General features: G+C 38.2%; 1 protein-coding gene across 1 annotated transcript in view; it reads left to right on the top strand.

Annotated features, from left to right (window-relative positions):
• The window catches only part of C2CD2 (C2 calcium dependent domain containing 2), a 48,069-nt gene that overhangs the window by 4,466 nt on the left and 21,581 nt on the right, over window positions 1-22,022 (top strand). The window contains exons 2-7 of the mRNA XM_060770292.2: window positions 4,397-4,495; window positions 13,057-13,176; window positions 15,194-15,298; window positions 18,070-18,192; window positions 18,848-18,968; window positions 20,560-20,668. Coding sequence (XP_060626275.2) covers window positions 4,397-4,495; window positions 13,057-13,176; window positions 15,194-15,298; window positions 18,070-18,192; window positions 18,848-18,968; window positions 20,560-20,668 — 677 coding nt within the window. The remainder of the gene's footprint in view (window positions 1-4,396; window positions 4,496-13,056; window positions 13,177-15,193; window positions 15,299-18,069; window positions 18,193-18,847; window positions 18,969-20,559; window positions 20,669-22,022) is intronic.

Raw genomic sequence — 22,022 nt, 5'->3', positions numbered from 1 at the left:
TTTTGCTGTCTGTGTCCCTGTTCAGAAGATTCCACCTCACTTTCTATCCCTGTAATAATTGGATTTTGAAAAAATGTGGCTTGTTGTGGAAACAAGGATTGGTGAGACACCCCTTCCCCATAATAATAACCTTTCCTAGGGGTTGATTTCTCTCTCTTCCTGTTGTCTCACCCCCATATGTGGAGCCTCCAGTGGCGCAAACCCTTGTGCAGGACAGGATTGCTAGTTGAAAGGTGGACAGTGTCGAATCTGGGGCATGGGATGAGCTCCCATCTGTCAGCTCCAGCTTCCCATGTAGGGACATGAGAGAAGCCTCCCACAGGATTGTAAATCATCTGGTTAATGTCCTTGCAGATGACCAATTCTCTCACATCAGAAATGACTTGCAGTTTCTCAAATCGCTCCTGGCATGAAAAAAGAAACATTTGTAACTATGAATAGTTTGTAAGTCAGATGTTTGTAACTTGAGGACTGCCGCTAAACAGTACCATGCATATGCAACATGTAGCCTGTTGCTAAATGCCTCTTTGTAGTGATGTAACACTTTTGATGGATTATCTTTATTTGATGATGTAAGATGTGGTTATGTCTTTGTCAATCATAAAGCACTGGATTTTGTGTATGGAAGGGTTGAGATTTAGCAGACATTAACCCCTCCCACACATCAATGCTGTATGTCAGTAAAACTATTTCATACTTTTATACATTGTGGAAAGGAAAATATCAGAATTCAAGGGTTTCTTAATATATGGTCTACGGAGCCTGGAGATGTGTGTTAGTAGATGACTTTCACGATTCTTCAGTTTCTCATCCCGTTACTTTGAATATTGTGTTTAAAAATGTAACACCCAACAAAGGTGTTACAGATTCTCAAAGGGTGCATGATCCCTAATATATTAAGAACTATTTCTCTTGACCATAGAAGGCATTGTCATGCTTATTTATAGGAAGAGACTGGTAACAAATTTATTTATTTATTTCATTTAAATACCACTTGTCTCACCCCTGGGAGGACTCAAAGCGGTTCACAGCAAAATAAATGGCAAAAATTCAATGCCTCATAAAATATAAAATACATCACATATCTAAAATAACATATAACTATAGATTTATTTATTTATTTTGTATCAAAAGCATTGCATAACTATAGATTAAAACCAGTAAACTAAAAAACATTGGACATAGAAAAAACATAAAGCATAGAACATTAGACATTGCACCAATCCCGAGGTTATCATTTGACTACGTCATCTCAATCTCTGAATGCTTGCTTGAAAAGCCATGTTTTAAGTTGTTTCCTAAATGCCAGGAGGGAGGGACTAGGACGCGGAACAATGGCTTCAAACTACAAGAGAGGAGATTCCATCTGAACATGAGGAAGAACTTCCTGACTGTGAGAGCCGTTCAGCAGTGGAACTCTGCCCCAGAGTGTGGTGGAGGCTCCTTCTTTGGAAGCTTTTAAACAAAGGCTGGATGGCCATCTGTCAGGGGTGATTTGAATGCAATATTCCTGCTTCTTGGCAGGGGGTTGGACTGGATGGCCCATGAGGTCTCTTCCAACTCTTTGATTCTATGATTCTATGATTCTGGAGGTCGGTGAATTACATCTCTACTAAATCACTGTCAGTTCCTCCAAGATCCCTCCAGTATTTTCTGTTGGTCATGGGGGTTCTGTGCGGGAAGTTTGGCCCAATTCTATTGTTGTTGGGGTTCAAGAGGTTCTTTGATTATAAGTGAACTATAAATTCCAGCAATTGCAACTCCCAAATGTCAAGGTCTATTTTCCTCAAACTCCACCAGTGTTCACATTTGGGCATATTGAGTAGCAGAGGCACAACACAGTTGCACAGATCATCCACTGGAACTTGTGCCACAAATACCATCTGCCTGCTACAAAGAACTGGTATGGATCGTCAATGTTGCAATCCCAGGCGACAGCAGGATTGACGTGAAGCAACTGGAAAAGCTTAAAAGATACGAGGATTTAAAGATAGAACTGCAAAGACTCTGGCACAAGCCAGCAAAGGTGGTCCCAGTGGTGATCGGAACACTGAGTTCATTGCCTAAAGATCTTGGCCTTAAGAACAATTGGCGCTTACAAAATTACCATCTATCAACTTCAAAAGGCCACCTTACTCGGATCTACACACATTATTCACTGATACATCACACAGTCCTAGACACTTGGGAAGTGTCTGACGTGTGATTAAATACAAAGGCCATCACAGTGATCTTGTTTTCGGTGATCTTGTTATATATCAAATCATCATCATCATCATAAACTTTATTTATGTCCCACCCCACCTCCTCAAAGGACTCAGGGCAGCTCACAACATAAATAATATAAATAATATAATAAAATACAATAAACTACATAAAGTAGGATAAACAATTAATAACATAACCAACCAATATATGTAAGACTTACCTCCACCCAGGTAATCTTACCTCCACCCAGGTAATCCACCCAGGTGATCTTACCTCCACCCAGTCTATCCTTTGGTGTTAGACTGGGGTAGAATCATTTTACTCTAGATTCTACCTACTGGGTGATGGGTGGATGATTGAGAGCAGTATGCTTAGATCATTGGCAGGAAGTGCTGAATTAAGCGGGCTTTCCTCTCCCAATACACTCTTGCACTCTTGTTAGCTTGCCATTTCTCCATATTCCCAAGTGCTATATTAATGATAGCTTTACTGTAAAATTAATAATTGTTGTCTTCTGTTCTGCATTGACTGTATCTGGAAAAGAGCACAAAGGAATTGAACATTTAAAAGTTCTTAAAGAACTTGCTGATAAGTCTTTGAATTTTAGTAAAAAAAATCACCCCCAAAATTTTTGATTGATTTATCCATAAGTCAGTATAAATGATGTGTCTTAACTCTTATAAAAAATGAACCATCCCCTTCTCTGAGTAAAGTGGTGAATAGCAAGAGCTCTTAGTCCATTCTGGGAAAACTTATAAGAAGCAGTCAGCCCTCTCTTTTCTCTCCATGGTGGTCCAATTCTGCCAGTTTTGAATGTGGGCAGGGGAATGACAACACCAGGGGCAACTGCCCTCCAGAGACAGCATTGGTGTGTTTCCCTCTCCATAGAATAACCCTCAACTTATTCACAGGACACATCAAAAGCCATAATTTTGGCACTAAAACATGCCCTTGACTTATCCATGAGGTTGAATATACAGTATCTCTTAGCCTAATTTCACATAGGCTTTCTGCCTAATTTCAGAAACCTTTTGCAATCAGTGAATTCAGACCTCTGGCGAGAATTGTATGTCCTTTCCCTGGTAGAAAACAGAGAACAAAGGGATGAGGAGAGAAAATATGAACCTATCCACAGAAGCAATTCAGAGGCTATCCCATGCCACTTCAAAATGCAACCCCACCAAAAATTCCCCACAAGTGCAGTACTAATGCTGCTTTTTGGTGAATATCCTATGCCTGCATTATTTGCTTCATTTGTCTATCTAATCTATGCCACATCTGTGAATCTGAAATGATTATTTAGTCTAGTGCAGGGATGAGAAGTAATGTGGCTCTTCATGTGTTGCCGGATTGGAAATCTCACAAACTCTAAGCAGTTTATTCAGTAGTGAGGACAGTTGGTAATTGCAGGCTGTTTAGATAAAGCACCTGAAGGACTGCATTTTTTAGCCTGGTTGTGATTCTACAAAAATCAAGTTAAGAGAAAATCAGGGGCTTCTATAACAAGTCTATATAATACATAGTTGGTGGATAACTGACAGGTGTTATTGTTTTGAAGTACAGTATTTTACAGAACAGGCTTGCCGTATATACTTGAGTATAAGCGGAGTTTTTCAGCCCTTTTTAGGCTGAAAAAGCCTCCGTTGGCTTATACTCGAGTCAAGGTTATTTATTATTTTATTCTGTTATTATTATTATTATTATTATTATTATTATTATTATTATTATGTTACTCTATTACTATTATTATTACATTTATTATTTTACTCTATTATTATTGGAAGGATACATAAGCACGTTTACATTGAAGAAGGTTAGAATAATGGTTTAATCATACTTGGACAGCCTTATCTTAAATTACAGTTTTATGTAAATATTCAAAAACATTTAACCTACTGATGCCTCAATTAATGTCATTTTATTGTTATCTATTTTTATTTTGAAATTTACCAGTAGCTGCTGCATTTCCTACCTTTGGCTTATACTCAAGTCAATATGTTTTCCCAGGTTTTTAGTGGTAAAATTAGATACCTCGGCTTATATTCGGGTCGGTTTATATATGGTAATTTATTTTTTGTGCTACTTCAGCTCCATTTAGCTTAACATTGAAGCAGTTTCCCTGGAATGTTAGCTCATGTTTCAAGAACAATGCAGATTCAGATAACTATGTTATTTTTCTTCTTTCTAGGACACCTGGTTGTTTACATTTGAAGAAGATGCAGCTACTCGCCCTTTAGAGCTTGCAGTACAGCAAGTAATAAGTGTAGTAAAGGCTGTTGAAGAAAAGGTGAGCTTTGCTTTTTTCATTAGTTCCTTACTTTGCAACTCCATGTTGCCTATCTGTAAATGTGGAACAACTGACAAAATGTGCTGGAAGAGTTTCTCAACTATATGAAATGTGGTTTTTTTAAACAATAAGAAACAGATGTATTTGTAAGTATAGTAATCCCTTTTATTCTGTGTTGAATTTTCTTCTCTGTGTGTAATATGGGTGGATATTTTTTTAATTTTATGATCATTAATACAAAATAACAGTAACTTTTGCTCAAAATGCACCATATTCCTGACTGTCTTGTTTGCATCTGTGGAACTGATTGAATTGCTGCTTTTTAACAGATGTTATGATACTATAAACTGTACAGGTGTATCAAACTGTACATCTAGTCTAACTCTTTGCCATGCAATAATACATGACTAAATCATTCCTGAAATATGGCCATCCAACCTGTATTCCTAGACCTCAAAGGTGGAAAGTCCATAACCCTCTAAGGCAGCGTTTCTCAACCTGGGGGTCAGGATCCCTTGAGGGATCATGAGGGGTTTCAGAGGGATCACCAAAGACCATCAGAAAACCATATATTTCTGATTGGTCTTAGGAACTCAATTGGCAGAGAAGGCATAAGATCATCTTTCCTTCTCTTCCTTTTTGGAAACAGACAGCGAATCCTTTCACCAAAAGGCCTCCTCCAGCCTCTCAGACAAGGGCGGGGCTGTTTCTGAGACTTCAGGTGGGAAGGAGAGAGCAGGTGTGCTGGGCACATGACAGCGTGGTGCGCCTGTGTGAGCAAGGGAGAGTGTCTGAGGCTTGAGGGAGGCTCGAGCCAGCAAGACTCTTCAAAGCATGGGGTTCTGTGCGGGTAGTTTGTTTTGTTTGTACAGTCCTGTATGTCTTAAATTTCTCAGAGAAATAGTCAAAAACATATTTTTGAAGGGCTGTTCTCATTGGAATGTGTTTTCACTTTTGTAAGAAAAATGTTCTGAGTTACTGTTTACTGAGATCAAGCAGATGTAAGAAAAGGATTCTGGAAGCAGATGATTCCACCAGTGACTCCTTGCAAAGCAGATATGTGTACACATTGTACTGACAGCCAGATTTTTTCTTTATGAGTTATGCAAGCTCTTCTGGGAGCAAAGAGAGTACTATCCAAAGGAGCTCTGCAGAGTAAGAATTTCAGGTATAATTTATTCCTATATAAACAAGAGGAGACAAGCATAGTCCTGTAAAACTGGCCTTTTGTGGATACTGTTGCAACATTATCTCTACATTTGTTTTGGCTTAAGGCACACCCAGAACAAAGTTCACTTAACGCTATCTATAATTCACTTTGGTTTTCAACTGGGAGTGGAGCTGTACATGCTTTTGCTAAATTATGAAATAGATGTGTTTATATAACATATTACTTGCTTGGAACAATAGAGACTATTGATTGTAGGAAGTAATTGAAGAAAAATATCCATATTTTCCTCACAATTTCAAAGATTAGGGTTATCTTGACAAACTAAAGTAGAATGGGAAACACATAATCCACAGTTGAAAACTTTGAGGTTCCATGTTTTAGTCTGCCACTTTTGGACTCTCGCTTGCCAAGGTGTTCCTGCGAGTACCGCTGTACTGTTTCTTCATTTAAGGCATTGGCATGCTGGATGATAGCCGAACAAACAATGGGCTGGAGCTGTCAATGCCTTGGCCTTTTCATTATTGCTACATCCTGATGGATATCAAGTGGTGCAATATTGGCTAAACAGTATAATTATCCTGTGATAATGCAGCATGTCTCATTAAGAGCCACAAATACCAGAAGTGACTTGCTGTATGTCTCCTAGTGATTTTTTTGTAAACATCTTCAAGATAAAGAAATTTCAGATTAAAAGATTTAAAAATGATTGAATGTTGGTAGAAACTTTTATCCTGTAAGCATTTATATTAATTCAATAAATGGTTAAATATCTCCATTTGTCATTTTTTAATAAAATTATTAATATGGGAAGTTTGAAACCCCGCTCCTCTCTCTGAATGGTATAGGTCCACCCAGCATAGTAGAAGTCTATGTATTCATTGTGAGTTAGGTATGGATACCTTAGAGAGCTACATGATTATACCATCTGTTAGCAAAATATTTATTTCCTAACCCTTCCAAAATGCATTACATACTGCAGGGGTCCACAAACCTTTTAAATAGAGGGCCAGGTCACAGTCCCTCAAACTGTTGGAGGGCCGGGTTATAATTAAAAAAAGCAAACATGAATGATATGCATGCTGCACATATCTTATTTGTAGTGTGAAAACACTTAAAAACAATACAGTAATTAAAATGAGGAACAATGTTAACAAATATAAACTTATTTGTATTCCAATGGGAAGTGTGGGCCTGCTTTTGGCTGATGAGATAGGATTGTTGTTGTTGTTGTGTGCTTTCAAGTCGTTTCAGAGTTAGGTTGACCCTGAGCGAGCGCCGGGTAAATGACCTTGGAGGGCCGCATCCGGCCCCCGGGCCTTAGTTTGAGGACCCCTGACATACTGATCTGTGTCCAGCAGTCCTATAAAATTTGTGATTTACCATTCCTTATACATGCAGTGCCAGCCAGGTGCTTGATGATTCCTCCCCCATCACTTTTGATTTTCCTGTAAAAAAAGTGACTCAAAATACCATATATCATACATGGCAAATGAGGTGCCCAAGTTATGTAGGTTCTGATATTTCTGGTAAATACAAGCTGATGTGTAAATAACTTCAATGCTCCGTGTCAATTCCTTGCAAAACTTGTTGAAGTGGTGGTTTTAATGGCTACGGTTTGACAGCTGTTAACATTAATTTATTAGGCTGTTATGTCTGCAAAAGTTGTGTGCCAAGTTAACAAATTCTCAGGCTGATTAGTACATCACAATAATATGTGTCTTACAGTAGACCAAATCCTGTAGACACATCCACATATTTGCCTTGTGTCAAGTTTTGTTTATGACATCCTGTAATTTTATGGACTGTACTATTTTAAAATAAAATCAAACTACACACAAAACAAAACAAAATAGATCTTTTGTGGTATAATGGTTTGAATGTTGGATTATGATTGTGGAGAGAAATCTTTGACTCTGCTTGGCCATAGAAACCCATTATATGATCTTGGGCATTCTCATTTTCAGAGAAGGGCAAAGGCAAATCCTTTTTGAACAAATCTTGGCATGGAAACCCTATTATGATAGGTTCATCTTAGGGTTGCCATAAGATATAAATGACATAAAGCTACACAATGACAAATATAACAGGGGGATGGATTCTGAGAGGGAGCAAAAGGGAAATACAGTAGACTGCAAAGCCATACCAAGGAACAAAACATATGAGGAATGACATTATGAAACCTTGGTAGAATGGAGTGATGATCTCTGAAAGTGAAATGCTCTCCCATCCCTTATCTACTCTTTGAATATAATTGATTATGGACCTCTAGGTGTGAAATGAGAGAATTCTTGAAACTGTATGTGTTGAATAATTGGCAGATTGTCTGCTCTGCCCTCATATATTGATAGGTAGCGTAATAGCTCCTAATAACCAACAAATATCTGGGTGGCATGCAATGCAAGCATTATTTTGGGATGCTGCTTGCAGCTTAGGCAGGCTATTGGTTTGAGTTTCCATCTTAGGACAGCCTGCATGTTTATAATTAAAACTGCAAGCCTCCCGCATTCTCCTTTCAAAAGAAACCTTGACTTGGTTATGAATATATAATTTGGGTCATTGGTATCTGCTGGGTTTTGGTTCCAGAACCTCAGTGGACACCAAAATCTATGAATGCCCAATCCCAATATATACAATGGTGTAGTAAAATGGTGTCCTTTATATGTATAAAATAGCCAAATCAAACTTTACTTTTTGGAATTATTTTTTGGAAAATTTTCAGGCCATGAATGGTTCAGTCTATGGGTGCAGAATCCATGGATGCGGAAGTCCGGTTGTACCAGAATATCTTTACTGCTCATAGAAGTGGGTTGAATATACATAGTTCTTTTTGCCATGTTTTCATCAATGTCATGCCAAGTGAAATGCAGTTTAAAAGAGTGGCCCTCTGCTGCACTTTCATAACTGCAGAAGTGTTTCGCTTGCATGTTACAGCACTTGGCTGCCAACAGGAACCAATTATTATAACATGCCATAAACCTCAGTCCTTCAGATGCTAACCACCATTGGTTCTTGTTGGTGGTTTCTGTTCATTTTTTATTTTTCTCAAATTAAGCTTGATGAAGTGGTGATTTTAGAAGCCTTATAAACAAATGATGTCGATGTATAAGGAAGATAGTGAACTATTCTGAATCCTGAATGATGTGATATATTTTAATGCTACTAGAAGCCGCTCTACAATGCCTTCTCAATGCAATCACTAAATGCAAGTCTCCTCTGAGAAAGGCTTAAACTACCTGTAGTATTAGAGGGCTGCTTAAGGAAGTGTTTAGTGCAGATAAGGTTCCTCAGAGGTTATTGGAGAAGGATTGCATGTCTATCTCAGAAAGAAGTTCAACCCAACATGAAATATGATGATTTAAAAAAGCCTAACAGTAGATAAAACCCAACAGAATCATTACAAGGGAAACATTAGTGAGTTGGACCCAGGTTTATGCATGATCAGATAGAACCTATTAAAATTGGGTTGAAGGTAGCTTTTGAAAGTGAGTAAACTTGCTTTGAAAAGTATTGTGAATTTCCATATATGTTACTTTACATTTATTCTTACCAAGACTGTTCTAAAGAACTTTAGACTAAATTGCCAAGCACTGTTGCAAATTAAGTGAGCTGACAACCATAAACTCATAGCCATTATTTCCCATATTAGTATTAAATGTATAAGCCTTAATATGTGGTTTGTTGCACTGGAGTATGTACATATGGATTTCAGTAGTTGTCAGTGCACTCTATTTTACTACTAACAGAATTATGGTTACCCTGGATTTCATTATCCAAACCAGAGGTGGTCAGCCACAGAGGCGATATTCATTATTTACTTATTGGATTTATACCCCACCTTTCTTCTGAACTGGGATCCAAAATTACAATAACTTCTACATTACAATTTTCAAAAGTTGTGGGAAAAGAATAGAGACAGCCAGAGTTTGTGGCAGGAAGTTTTTTGGCACTTGTAGGGAGGCCTGGAAGGCAGTAATGGTAATTCATTGATTTAGTCTGAGCAGGCTTGAAATGCAACTTTAGCAGAAGCAAGACTAATAATTTGGATGGTGGTACTTTTGATAACAGTGGATGTGGGTGTCCACTAATTCAGGGAACTCCAGTAAATGTTGCTTATTGAAGACAAGAGGTATGTGGGTGCAATCTGCCCAGTTGTTCAAGTTTCCAGTAGGAGTAACTAAACAAGTAATTATGCATCTTTGGCTTGTGATGCAACAACAATACTCTGACTTATTTTTTCCTCACAAGTCAGAGAGAATATCTATGGAAATGTTTTTCCCACCCCATTTTTGCTACCACACATATTTAGTGAAATAGAGCAGCAGTCAGATGTGGCCTTGGGATGTATTCAGGGAGGTCTAATACATATTCCTATCCCTGTCCTGTATTTACCAAAGTATATATACTTTGCGGGTCGAGTACAGTAAGCATTCTTTCAAACAAAAAAAAAAGCTGAAATAACCTGACAAAGGCAAACGACCTTCCATCATTTCCCAAATATTGATGGCTTCTCAACCTAAGGCAATAAAAAAATACGGAGCAACATAAACATTGCTGTAACATAAAACAGCTCTTTTTATCACATCAGCACAAATAACAGAAACAGTAGATCAGTCCAGAATTTTAGATTAGTCATGGCTGCATAGCAGTGTGTCCACACCCAAAATTGCAGGCAGTAGAAAAGAATGAGTGCCTGTACTTTCTAACTTACGTGTTACTTTGGAAAAATGCAATTTTATTTTGTCCCTGTGTGTTGACTGCTTAAAAACAGTTGCAAGTGAATAAAGTTTCAAACTCTTCCTGCCCCTGAGGGATATTTTGTATCATTTTGTATTAAGAGTATTTTAAATGTATGGTGCTCTAAAAATGTGTACCACTTTGGATCCCACATTGGGAGTAAAGTGGGATTGAAATTAAAAATATTGGTAGGAGGGAATTTGAGGGGCCAGTTTAAGAGTAGTAAGATTTGTTGTCATCTTGGGGTGTGTTTTGTGTGGGACTTTATATTGGAAATCCAAGACACCTTTAAGGCCCCTTCTACACTGCCATATAATCCAGATTATCTGCTTTGAACTGGATTATATGGCAGTATAATAATAATAATAATAATAATAATAATAATAATAATAATAACAACAAGGGGACTCAGATCGGTTCCCAGGTAACATCACAAAACATACAAAGTAAAAAACAATGTGACCACAAGATTAACAAAACAAAATATAAGCATAAAATTGTCACCATAACACACATATATTAAAAGTAATCCTGCCTGTTCAAGGCAATTTAAAAATTTAAAAGGCTGGACCAAGATTTGTGCAAATCCAAAAATTCTAGAGGGCCCGGGAATTAAGTGCTATGGCAGGCAGCAATAATATTAGGTACAGGTCTGTGGCTGTTCATTCTGGGGCCGATTAGAGGAAAGAATCTGGGTAACTGGTAGAAAGAATAAGGCTGTATTTGACAATGTGTAGGGCTGAGTTAGAACTGGTCATTTTCAAAGGCTTGTTGAAACCACCAGGTCTTCAAGCTCTTACGAAAGGAGGGGAGGGATGGGGCCTGTCTTATTTCCCTTGGAAGGGCATTCCAGAGGCAGGAGGCCACCACCGAGAAGGCCCTCTCTCTCGTCCCCACCAACCACGCTTGAGACGGTAGTGGGACCGAGAGGAGGGCCTCATACAATCCATTTCAAAGCTGATAATGTGAACTATCTGATTTGATAATCTGGATTATATGGCAGCATAGAAGGGGCATCATTCACACTTTATATGCATCAAATCCCTGAGGACTGGGGTCATCCTTCAGGGACATGGGACAAGGAAAGTGAAGAGGGAAAAGAAATAATTGGCCTGCTTTAAACAGAAGTTGGAACCATGCAGCCTTCTGGATTTGTTGGAATGCAAGCCTCAACAGCTCTAGCTAGCATACTAGTGAGGAATGCTGAGAGTTACAGTCATACAACGTTTGAAGGTTTGAGTAGTATTCACCTATGCTCTCAAATATCTTAGTGGAGCTGAGAGAGATTATGCATTGCATGACTAAACCCTCTTGTATGAACTGCACATTAATGTTTAGAGGCAGGAAGGAAAAAGAAAATCTTTTCAGAAACATCCACAATATGAAATGCAACAAAATGTAGCATACAGGCTTAAGGCTGCCAAACAACACTATGTGCAATGGGAAGGTTTTATGAGCAGAAAGAGGAATATTGTGCCAAATACCACTCCAAGAATTTTGTTCCTAGTTGAGTAGACTGTAGAATAAGGATGTTCCTGCCAGAAATTGGAGGTGCCGTGTAACATTTGGGCATGACCTGTAAAAGAAATATAGTTTTACAGCAATAGGATGTGGTTCTGATCAATAAGGTTCTGTCCTACTATTTTCACTCACTGTATCTTGAGGCTCAGTATGTCTCTTGTCTCAAGACGTGTATTGCTAAAGATTGTGGAATTGGTATGTCCCTTCATACTGCAAAATCTCCAAACTTGCTGCCACAGCCAGCAACCAGCCAAAGTTTTAAAGATCCCACTCAGCTCCAGTGTACCAGAATAAATAGTACAGTAGCTGCCATTAAAAACCACAATTTTTCTGTATGAGACGTGGTGATGTCACACTGAGTATTATGCTTTGGAGCTTTTAAGTGGTGGCTGTCCACTGCCATTTCTAGTGCTTCTACTTCCAAGATGCTACTATAGTCTGGATTACATAAACTGAATTTTGTGGTGTGGGTGATGACAGTTGCATATTATCCATGGACTGAGGTGTGCAGGTGGGTGGCAGGCAACCTGACTGTTGGAGTAGCCATAGTTTGTGCATCTCAGACCACAGTGGGACTTTGACTGTACCTGGCAGAACGGGGCTGCTGTCTTTTCCTTATTTGAGATACATTCATTACCATTGTGAAGACCTGTGACTCAAGTACACTGTCAGTTTAATGTAGTTCAAAGCTAACTTCAAACAGGTGGCCAGACAACAAAGTCTCACAAAAGTGCAAAAAAAGAAAAAAAAAAGCCCTTAATATGAATCAGTGCTCTATGATTGGATAATCACCATCCAGACTTCAAAATTGTTCCAGGATTTCCTATGTAACCATCAGCACAGTGAAACCACTTTCTTCAGTACCAGTTTGAAACTGCATTAAATAATCAGTGTAGATCAGCATGGGCAAACTTGGGCCATCCAAGTGTTTTGAACTTCAGCTTCCACAATTTTTAACAGCCGACTGGCTGTTAGGAATTGTGGGAGTTGAAGTCCAAAACACCTGGTCGGCCCAAGTTTGCCCATGCCTGGTGTAGATGGAGCTGAGTGAATGACAGACAGCCAAATAACCATGTAGAGTTGTTTCCTTTATAAATGTGTTCCTTCATTAAGCCATGTTTCACTTTTGTTTCAGGTCGTCTCATGTAATGTAATTGGAAACGCCTTTCATTTTACTGTTAGTGTGTCTCATACTTCATCTGTTCCTACAGAATGTCAGTCTTACAGTGTAAAGCTGTCTCCACTTTACTTGAAGGTAATGTTTCAAACTTCCCTTGAGATGTTTACTGTTAAAGTCAGGAATAAAATATTGTAGTTTTGTAAATCATTGTTGCAAGTTATCATAGATATTATTCCTGAAACGCCAAGATTAACATCACATACATACAAACAATTCACGAAGCTATCATTTGGAGGAATAAGAACAAGCCACAGGGTCAACTATTGACTCTATCCTTTGCATTCAAACATTTGATGTTATTTCAAACAAAGTTTTCCAGTTTGGTCTGGTTTTTGCAATCAACACTGAGGCACCCACAGGTAGCAGTTTCATTCCTTGATTTCTATGTAGAAAAAACAAAACAACACAACAAAAATGCGCAGTTCCTTGGCTTGGATGTAACAGGAAGTAGCACTGTCCATGGACGTTTCAAACAGGCTCCCAGTTTAATGAGTATTGCCTGATCCCCCCCTTGATCAATTCTGATCTGATCTGAATTGAATTTTGAATGGTGATTTGGGAATCTAGGTTGCCTCCCCTTCCGTTCAGTTCTGTTGGGAAATCAGCATGACTGGATCAAAACATTGGAGAATTACAGCCTTTAAGAGAAGTCTAACATTGTAAGCAAGTAGCTTAATAGTTTTTTCTTGTTTTAGACAGTTTCGGTGTTACATTTTAAAACTTCTAATTAAAAATGTGTCAGGGTATCTTTCAATATGTTCTGTGTTCTCCTTTAGTAAACAAAGCTGACTTGCCTTGCCTTAACCAATGTGCTAATCAAGTCTTGCAAAATTGATTTTATTTAATGATTACATTCCTCAGTATACAAAAAGAATTCTGAATAATGGGATGTTGGAGGAGGAGAGGTGATGTAAAAGAAACAGCTAAACCTCAAGCAAATAAATGTTACACTAGTCGTTGTAAAAGTGAAAATGAAATAAAACAAATTAAATAACTTCTGTTAATAAACACTCGCATATTTCACTCTCTTCCAGTCAAGAACAGGAGATGGTTTGATGTCATTAAAAGACTTGAAAATGTAAACCTGAGAAGAATAAGAAAAATCTTGTGTTCTTAGATATATGCATCAGAACAGACCAATAAATAAAGACTTACAAAAATAAGAAAAACCTCACAAATACATACACACATAAGCAACTCTTGAAGAAGGGTAAAAATAAAATCAAATCCCTAGCCTTCCTAAGATCAAAAGAGACAAATAATGCAAACATATAAACTTCTTAACGGTTTTCTGAAATCAGTTGTTAACATTTTTATTTTCCCTGCCAAACTCCATATAACTAAGCTAAGTAATGGTTAAAAATGGAAAATATAATTCGAGTGACTACATACAGAAGCTTTGCCTACAAAAGATATGATTGGAATTGCTAGAAAATACTAATGATATTTTGCCATAAATTGAAAAGTACATCCTTTCATTTACACTCCAGCTGCTCGCATTCTCCTGGTTTTTCCTTCGCACACTGAAATGTCTATTATTTCAGTGACCCAGAAAGCACTGGAGACTGTGTAAACTGCTCTGGGATCCATTAGGTCCAGGGGCTTTGGAGATATCCTGGGGATTTGGGCAGTTTGAAGAGGAGTTGAGCTGTTTTCTTCTTTTATATTATGGGTTATTTAGAAGCTGTTATATAACAGGAAGCTATGATTCACTGCAGTTTGCACTATAATTTTCCCTCTTGTGCAAAGCAAGACAAAACGTACAGCAGCAGACCATAGGTACCTCAAGCTTTGCATATTTCTAGGCTTAAACTGTAATATTTATGACTTATATCTGAACCAGCAAACAAAGGTTTTAGTAAACCCTCCAAACTAGAATTGCAAATAGGATTACTCAGAAAATGTTGCATTGAATAATAATGATGACCATGACCAAGGATTTAGCAAATAACATCTAAAGGACAGCAGGGTAAGCTGATTTGTTAGAATGTAGCTTAACCAAAAGTAAAGAAAATGCCTGAAATTAAATGAATATGTCTGTTTGTATCTGCAAAACTGAAGTAACCACCTTAATAATGTGTTTTATCAACAGTTGCAACTTTCAATGAGATTGACAGAGGAAGACATTCAGGTTAAGTGGGCCTTCATCTACACCTCAGAAACAAGTATTGAAGCCAAGCCTACTGAAATCCAAGAGGTAAGTAAATTAGCAGCTGTTTTAACTTTTTTTTTGCAAAAATGACAAATTTAAGTAAATCATAATAGTTTAAAGATTTGAACAAGTATTAGCCACTTTTTTCAATACAATTTTGTAATACGAAGCCCACAAAAACTCTTTTAATATTTATTGCACTATGAGGAACAGCAACCAATTTGGACATCTTTCTCTCCTGTTAAGAGATTGGTCCTTTTTACAACATACCAAAATGCTTGGAAGATAGATGCCTGTGGTGCAAACAAAAGAGATTATATATTGTCTCCTAGTTTGTATTGGATGAGCTCCAAGTCATCAATGACCAAATTACCCCTTCTTGCGAAAGCTTCTCTAAAGATTAAGGGAATCTTTTGCACAGTGGCAGCTATGAGTCACAAGGGGTTGCTTCTTCAGGTTGGCTCCTGGTATTAAACCAGCAATGAATCTTTAGCATTAGGGAAAAAAGAAGACTGAAAAACTAATACCAAGTTGTTGTCAAAGGCTTTCATGGCTGGAATCACTGGGTTGCTGTGAGTTTTCCAGGCTAGATAGCTATGTTCCAGAAGCATTCTTTCCTTCCTTTGTTCATAGGAGAGAATGCTTCTGGAACATGGTCATACAGCCCAGAAAACTCACAGCAACCAAGTTGCTTCACCGCAATATACACCTGTTAATATTAGGTTAAAGAGACATACGTGGTTGAAGCCTTGATGATGATGTGTGTCTTCAAGTAGTTTCTGACTTATAACAACTCCAAGGCAAATCTTTCACAGGTTTTTGTGGAACTCAAACTGTGTGACTTTCCCAATAGCAACAGTGGGTTTCTGTGGCTGAATAGGGATAGCAGCATATATATCTGAGAAATATATAGTTTTCCTATATCTTTTCAGTACCTTAGCCAAGATACATATTCAAGCATAAAGTTATTTGATTAAAACGTTGGCCTCATCACACTAGAGAAAAAATCCACTTAAAATATGGTTTCTGCCTCCTGCAGAATTCTGGGGTTTGTAGTTTAGTGAGGAGCCTTTGACAGCCTCACTAATCTACAAACTCCAGAATTCTGCAGGAGGCAGAAACTGGATTTTAATTGGATTTTTTCTTTAGTGTGATGAAGTTGTATATAGAGGACAAAGCATTGCATATTGATCAGTGTCCCCAGAAGCTTCCCAGGCAAAGGACTTTGAATTTTTAAATATAAAAATAGAAAGAACTGTCAGGGTTGCTCAGAGTAAATAGTGCCTAGTCATCAAATTGCCATAATGCTGCATTATGACTGCATCCCTTTCTTGGATAGCACTGTGGATGAGCAATTTTATTAATGCCTCGGGATTGCCTGCCAAGAAGCAAGTCAATCACTGTGATTTCTCATTTGGATCTCTTCTCATATCCATTACTTAGTTTTTGACATGGTTCTCAACAGTCTTGTTCCTGTAACTGGTTGCCTCACACCGTTATATCAGGATTCTCTCTAAGTATATTTAGTGTTTTCAGACCAGTACGTTCTTAGAACAGGATCTAGCTAATGTGTTTCCCTGGCGGAATGAAATACACCAGCAGAATGGATCCCCCCTCCCCACTTCTCCAGCTCCAATTCTGGAAGTGTTGAGGGATCTTGTGTAAGAGATTTGTGGGGAACAGGATGAATTAAAGGGGGCCATTCTGTTGCACAAGCAGAAATCCACTTGCATGGTATTGGTTTGTTCAGAATTATTTTAGATTGGCTTAAAATCTATTTTTAAAATAGTTTTAATCAGAATGTCTACCAAAAATATTAAACAAAATGTTACAGTAAACATATAAAAATAGGAAGTTACATGAACCTTCTCAGAAGCTGCAATCATCATCTGATGTCCTGTTGTGTTTCTTACCACCCAAAGACAACAGACTTTTAGATGACAGAAGAGCCAGCCTGGTGTTGTGGTTTAAGATGTGGGTTGTGACTTTGGAGATCAGGATTTGAATCCCCACTCAGACATGAAAATTTGTTGGGCGTCCTTGGGCAAGTCATATGCAGTCTCAGATGAAGACACAGGCAACTTCTCTTTGAACAAATCTTGTCAAGAAAATCCCATGATATGCCTTAGGAATGTCATAAGTCAGAAATCACAACAACAAATCCAAGGTTAGATTAGCTCTGTCTCCAATGTCTTTTAGATGGACAGAAAAACATTAAAGTTCAAGGGTGGATTAAATGTTTTTTTTAATGTTTACCAGCAGTTTTGAGCTCTGTTTTTACATATCTATTTTAATTGTTTATTTTAATGTTTCTATAAACTGCCTTGGAGATTTACTTTGTACATAGACAAAATATAATCGAACACATAAAAGGTCAGTGCAAAATGTATTCATTGGATAAAATACTAAAATTCCTGGCTGAATAGGAAGCTCTTTGTTTTGGTGAGCTTGCTTGCAAAGATAATTTCAATGTTGGACACCACAGCAGGAAATATGTTTCCTGGATACCATATAAGTAATACATGCATAAGAAGAGGTCTGCTGGCCTCTTTACTGGAGCTTCCTATTTCCCACAGTGGCAGCATAGCTGTGTGTTGGAGGCCAAAAACCTGGGCATGAAGGCAGCAATTCATTTTTGGCTCATTCTATGAGCTCTTCTGGTAAAGAAGAAGAGTAGAAACCTGTTCCTGCATTTATAGTACTTGCATACAAATAGGCTTGGTGTCTTGAGTAAGTAAATCCAAATTATCTTCTGAAAGTGAAGACAGTGAATTTTTCTGGCTCTTAAAGGAGTGCAAATATTCATTTTTTCCTAGGATCAGAAAGCTGGAGAACATGCACTATCAGAAACACTCAAAGGTGTATTGCAGAATCTCATCAAAGCAGCATCTCCTTCTGTGATTCTCAATGCAAAACCTGCAGATACAAAGGCAATACAGGTATTCCCACCCCTTAACTTGGATCAGTCATCATATTCATCACTTCTGTGCTTTCAATTTTCATGAATGTACTAGCAAAAAATTTTGAACTTAGTTTCTCGGCATATAATACACCAGTGGTTCTTAACCTGTGGGCTGTGGACCACCAGTGGGCCATGAGGACCAAAAAATCTGGTCCGCAAGTCTCCTTCCTCTTTATTTTGTTTTGTTTTGTTTTGTTTTAATTTATTTCTGCTCCTTTCATGCTGTCTGCCATTCCTTCCCTGTCGCTGAGTAGCCCCGGCCCTTGGATAGACCACATCCACCCTAGATTATTAAATATGGTTTTATGTGGGTGAGCAGATGCCGACTACTGGATGACATATGTTCTATATCAAAAACTAAGGCTGATGTAGTCTATCCAATGCAGTTTTCTGAATTAGCACCCCAAATAACCAAACCAGATCTAAAGTTGACCAAAAACTGATTTGTACCCCTTTTGGTAATAATGTTGGAAAGTGATCCCTGGTCAAGTAGTCCTTGGTCAAAAAAGGTTGGGAACCACTGATTTACATGTATTAAGGGCATGCAATATTTACTGCAGTATGGTGGTTGGAAATTAAATGTCAGCAACACAAATACTAAGCTTTTTTTTTGTCTTGTTTCCTTTTAACAGAGCATACAAAATGCAGGAGCTCTGCTACAGTGCACAAGTCCTCCTAAGCCTCCAAGGGCTCATGATCTCAAACTTCTTGTGAAAAACATCAGGGTGACACTGACCAATCAGAGCACTACAGGTAAAATAACTCAGAGCCCCCCTGTATTACGTAATTTATTCTGCAAAAAAATAGCAAGCAGTGGATTGCAATAAATAAACCTGGGGGAAACATAGATTCTGCTCGAGTAATTCATGCCATTTACTTGGATATCCTTGACTTCTGTTCTGCATCCTTTCACAAGCATCAAGGATCTATACTTGGAGTAGGTAAATGATAGAGGGCCACATTCAGTCACATCGCTACACCATAAAGATTGTTTCCATTTGCTCTTGGCCTTCAGGAAATGTTTCCCAACACAAATTAAAATCTCCAGTTATTACTGCAGTGTGTGTGTGTGCTTGCATGTCTTTCCATTTGTGTGAGCAAAGCTATTTGTTCTCCATCTTGAAATTAGGCAGGCTAGCTACTTCTGAGAAATATATAAGGACACTGCAGTTTCTATGAGCACTGCCTTGCAAATCTCTCCACTATAGCCCCCAATCATAATGGTAGGATAGATTTATTGTGTCAATTTTCCTGTCAATCACAAATTGAAGAAAAATATTTAAGAACCAGTTCCTCTTAACAAGAATTGTGAAGAGGTATGCAACTTCAGTCCCATCAATTCTCTTAGCAAGTGAAGTGGTGGCATCATTCCACCCTTCCTTCACTAACTGGCATTGTTTCTTAGGTCTCCTTTATAGAAAGAGTATAGCAAAAAAAATGGGAATGTTATCATGTTCTATTGTATTGATGGATAGATCTATATGAATGCATGTGGATTTTTATTTATATGTACACACATCCTAAAGGGATTTGGGAGGTTTAGAACTGCAAGGCATATGTTAAACACAATGCCTAAAACTCCCATCTTTCTTGTAGTACATATAGCTGAAAAGTTTGTCTTAAATCACAATGCATAAGTCTGAGCAGCAATGAAGTAAGAGTGGTCATAATCACATTGTGCAGTCTGCATTTCAAGAGGTGAATTTAAAACTTGTCCATCAGGTTTTTTAAGTTTCTGCAAGCCCTTACTTGCATAGTTTTTTGGCTTCCGGGCATGGCAAACATTAAGGGTTAGGGCACATTATGCAAATCAGAAACTTCCACCTGCTTTGATTGTGTGTTGCTTCTAACTGTATTCCCCACTGCACAGCCTTCTCAAATATTGGTTCACTTTTGGAACATCAGCCTTTTCAATGGTTATTCTTGTTGGAGTTGTTATTTGGCCACTTTTTTCCGATGAAGCCTTAGGTGGATCATTATTAGATTTTCAGATCTTTAAAGACATTTTGAAACATTAAGCTGTTGCTTCAGTTCATATTGCTAAATAGATTTCCAGCTATTAGATGCCTGATTCAAATTTCTGTTTTGGAAAAGAGATATTTCTTTTGTTCTGAAAATGCTCCCATCTCTCATGTTTAGCCTTCTGAAGCCTGCACTCAGGGGCTGATGTGTATTTTTCTTACTGTGTTGGTGCATATTGTGTTCCCTATGCAGATCTCCTAAGAAGAACCGTTTGTTTAAATGAGTGATAGGAATTTCTTGCTAGTAGCACATTTAAGTTGTGAAATGCATAAAAAGAATTTCCTTTTTGGAACTGATTTGCCCTCTGTTACCTTTATTGCAGTCACGAGTAACCCAATATGTATAATTCAGCTCAATGACCCTTTGCAGAAATATTCTAGCTCTGTGCTCAGCAACTCTATGGACATCTGTTGGAAAGAGGAGTTCATCTTGTAAGTAGTTTCACTAACACTCTTAAAAACATGACAATCACATTCCTTAACTTAGGGAGAGAATGGGTTAAGGGGGGGGGGCCTAGATGACGTTACTGGTAAATCCGTGCTGAATCGGAGCAAGGCAGCCAAAACACAGGATAAAGAAGTCCTCTTTTATCCTGATTCTGGCAAGGAAATGTGCATTTTTGCATGACTGTCTATCTCTGCAGTCATGCAAAATGTGAGATTCCCCCCTTTTCGGGCTGTCACAGAGACACAGCTGATTTCTAGCTGGCTTAAATGAAGCAGAAAGGGGAGCCATTGGAGCTCTCTGAAAATCTTTATTTTGAAGTTTCTAAACATAAACAGAGCATGAAAACACAAGTGGGGAAAGAGAGAAATCTGGGAGAAGTTGTTTTTTTTTTAAATCATTCCATTATGTGCTGATCCTCATATGTGCACATGGGAATCTCTTCATATTTTATATTAAGGTTTTTGCATGTGTGCTTATGACAACCTTAAAAAAAAAACCTTCTGTCGGATGTCCCCTGTCCGCCCTCCATTTTATTCTCAGGGGAAAAAAGGCTGTGAGGATGGTGGGGGAAGACACCCTAGGACGCACAGGTTTGTGTAGGGGCCTGCAAGCAGGTCCCGGGTTTGTTTATCCCTCTTTGAAAATGCACATTTTGGCGCTGTCTAGAAGTGCCCAGGCTCTCCCAAAGCAGTTATGGTGGTGAGTGGCAGGAATTTTCTTTGTTTAATAATGAGATGTGGTGATTATGCTAAATGTTTTTTCTGGACCACATACATGGGGAAAACATCTAAATCATGAAAAAGTTTCAGCTGTATATAGTTACAGTGGATTAATGTCATTTTAACACTCATGGCTCTGTCTTATGGAATCCTAGTGTTTGTAATCTGGGGAAGTACTTAAATTTTTTGCTGGAGAGCTCTAGTAAACCCTCTGATGTATAGCACTGGAATGCTCTGGAACAAAATTGGAAGCACACCTCCACTACAAACCCCAAGATTCTATAGGAAGGATCTATGGGAAATCAAGTGGTATCTGGTAAAACTGTGTAGAGTAGATCTGCTCAGAGTAGACTGTATAGTGCAATGATGTGGCTTCTAACAGAAAGTTTACAGGCTTCCCAATATTTTTATTTAATATAAAGTGGATGCTACTATTACTTTGACAAAATACGCACAAAGCTTAAGGCTATCATGCCAGGTCAATGATATAATGCTGGCGTGAAGGCAAAAGATTTAATTACTGGAGAATACTATTCATCCCTATTGCTGGTAGTCTAATAGTAATGGTTACGCCCATATAGGACAAATGATACTGGACTTAGTCCCCTTTCTTTCTTTT

Source organism: Anolis sagrei, chromosome 3 (genome assembly GCF_037176765.1).
Source record: "Anolis sagrei isolate rAnoSag1 chromosome 3, rAnoSag1.mat, whole genome shotgun sequence".
NCBI classification, from domain to species: Eukaryota; Metazoa; Chordata; class Lepidosauria; order Squamata; family Dactyloidae; genus Anolis; species Anolis sagrei.
This window is presented reverse-complemented; position numbering and strand designations above follow the sequence as displayed.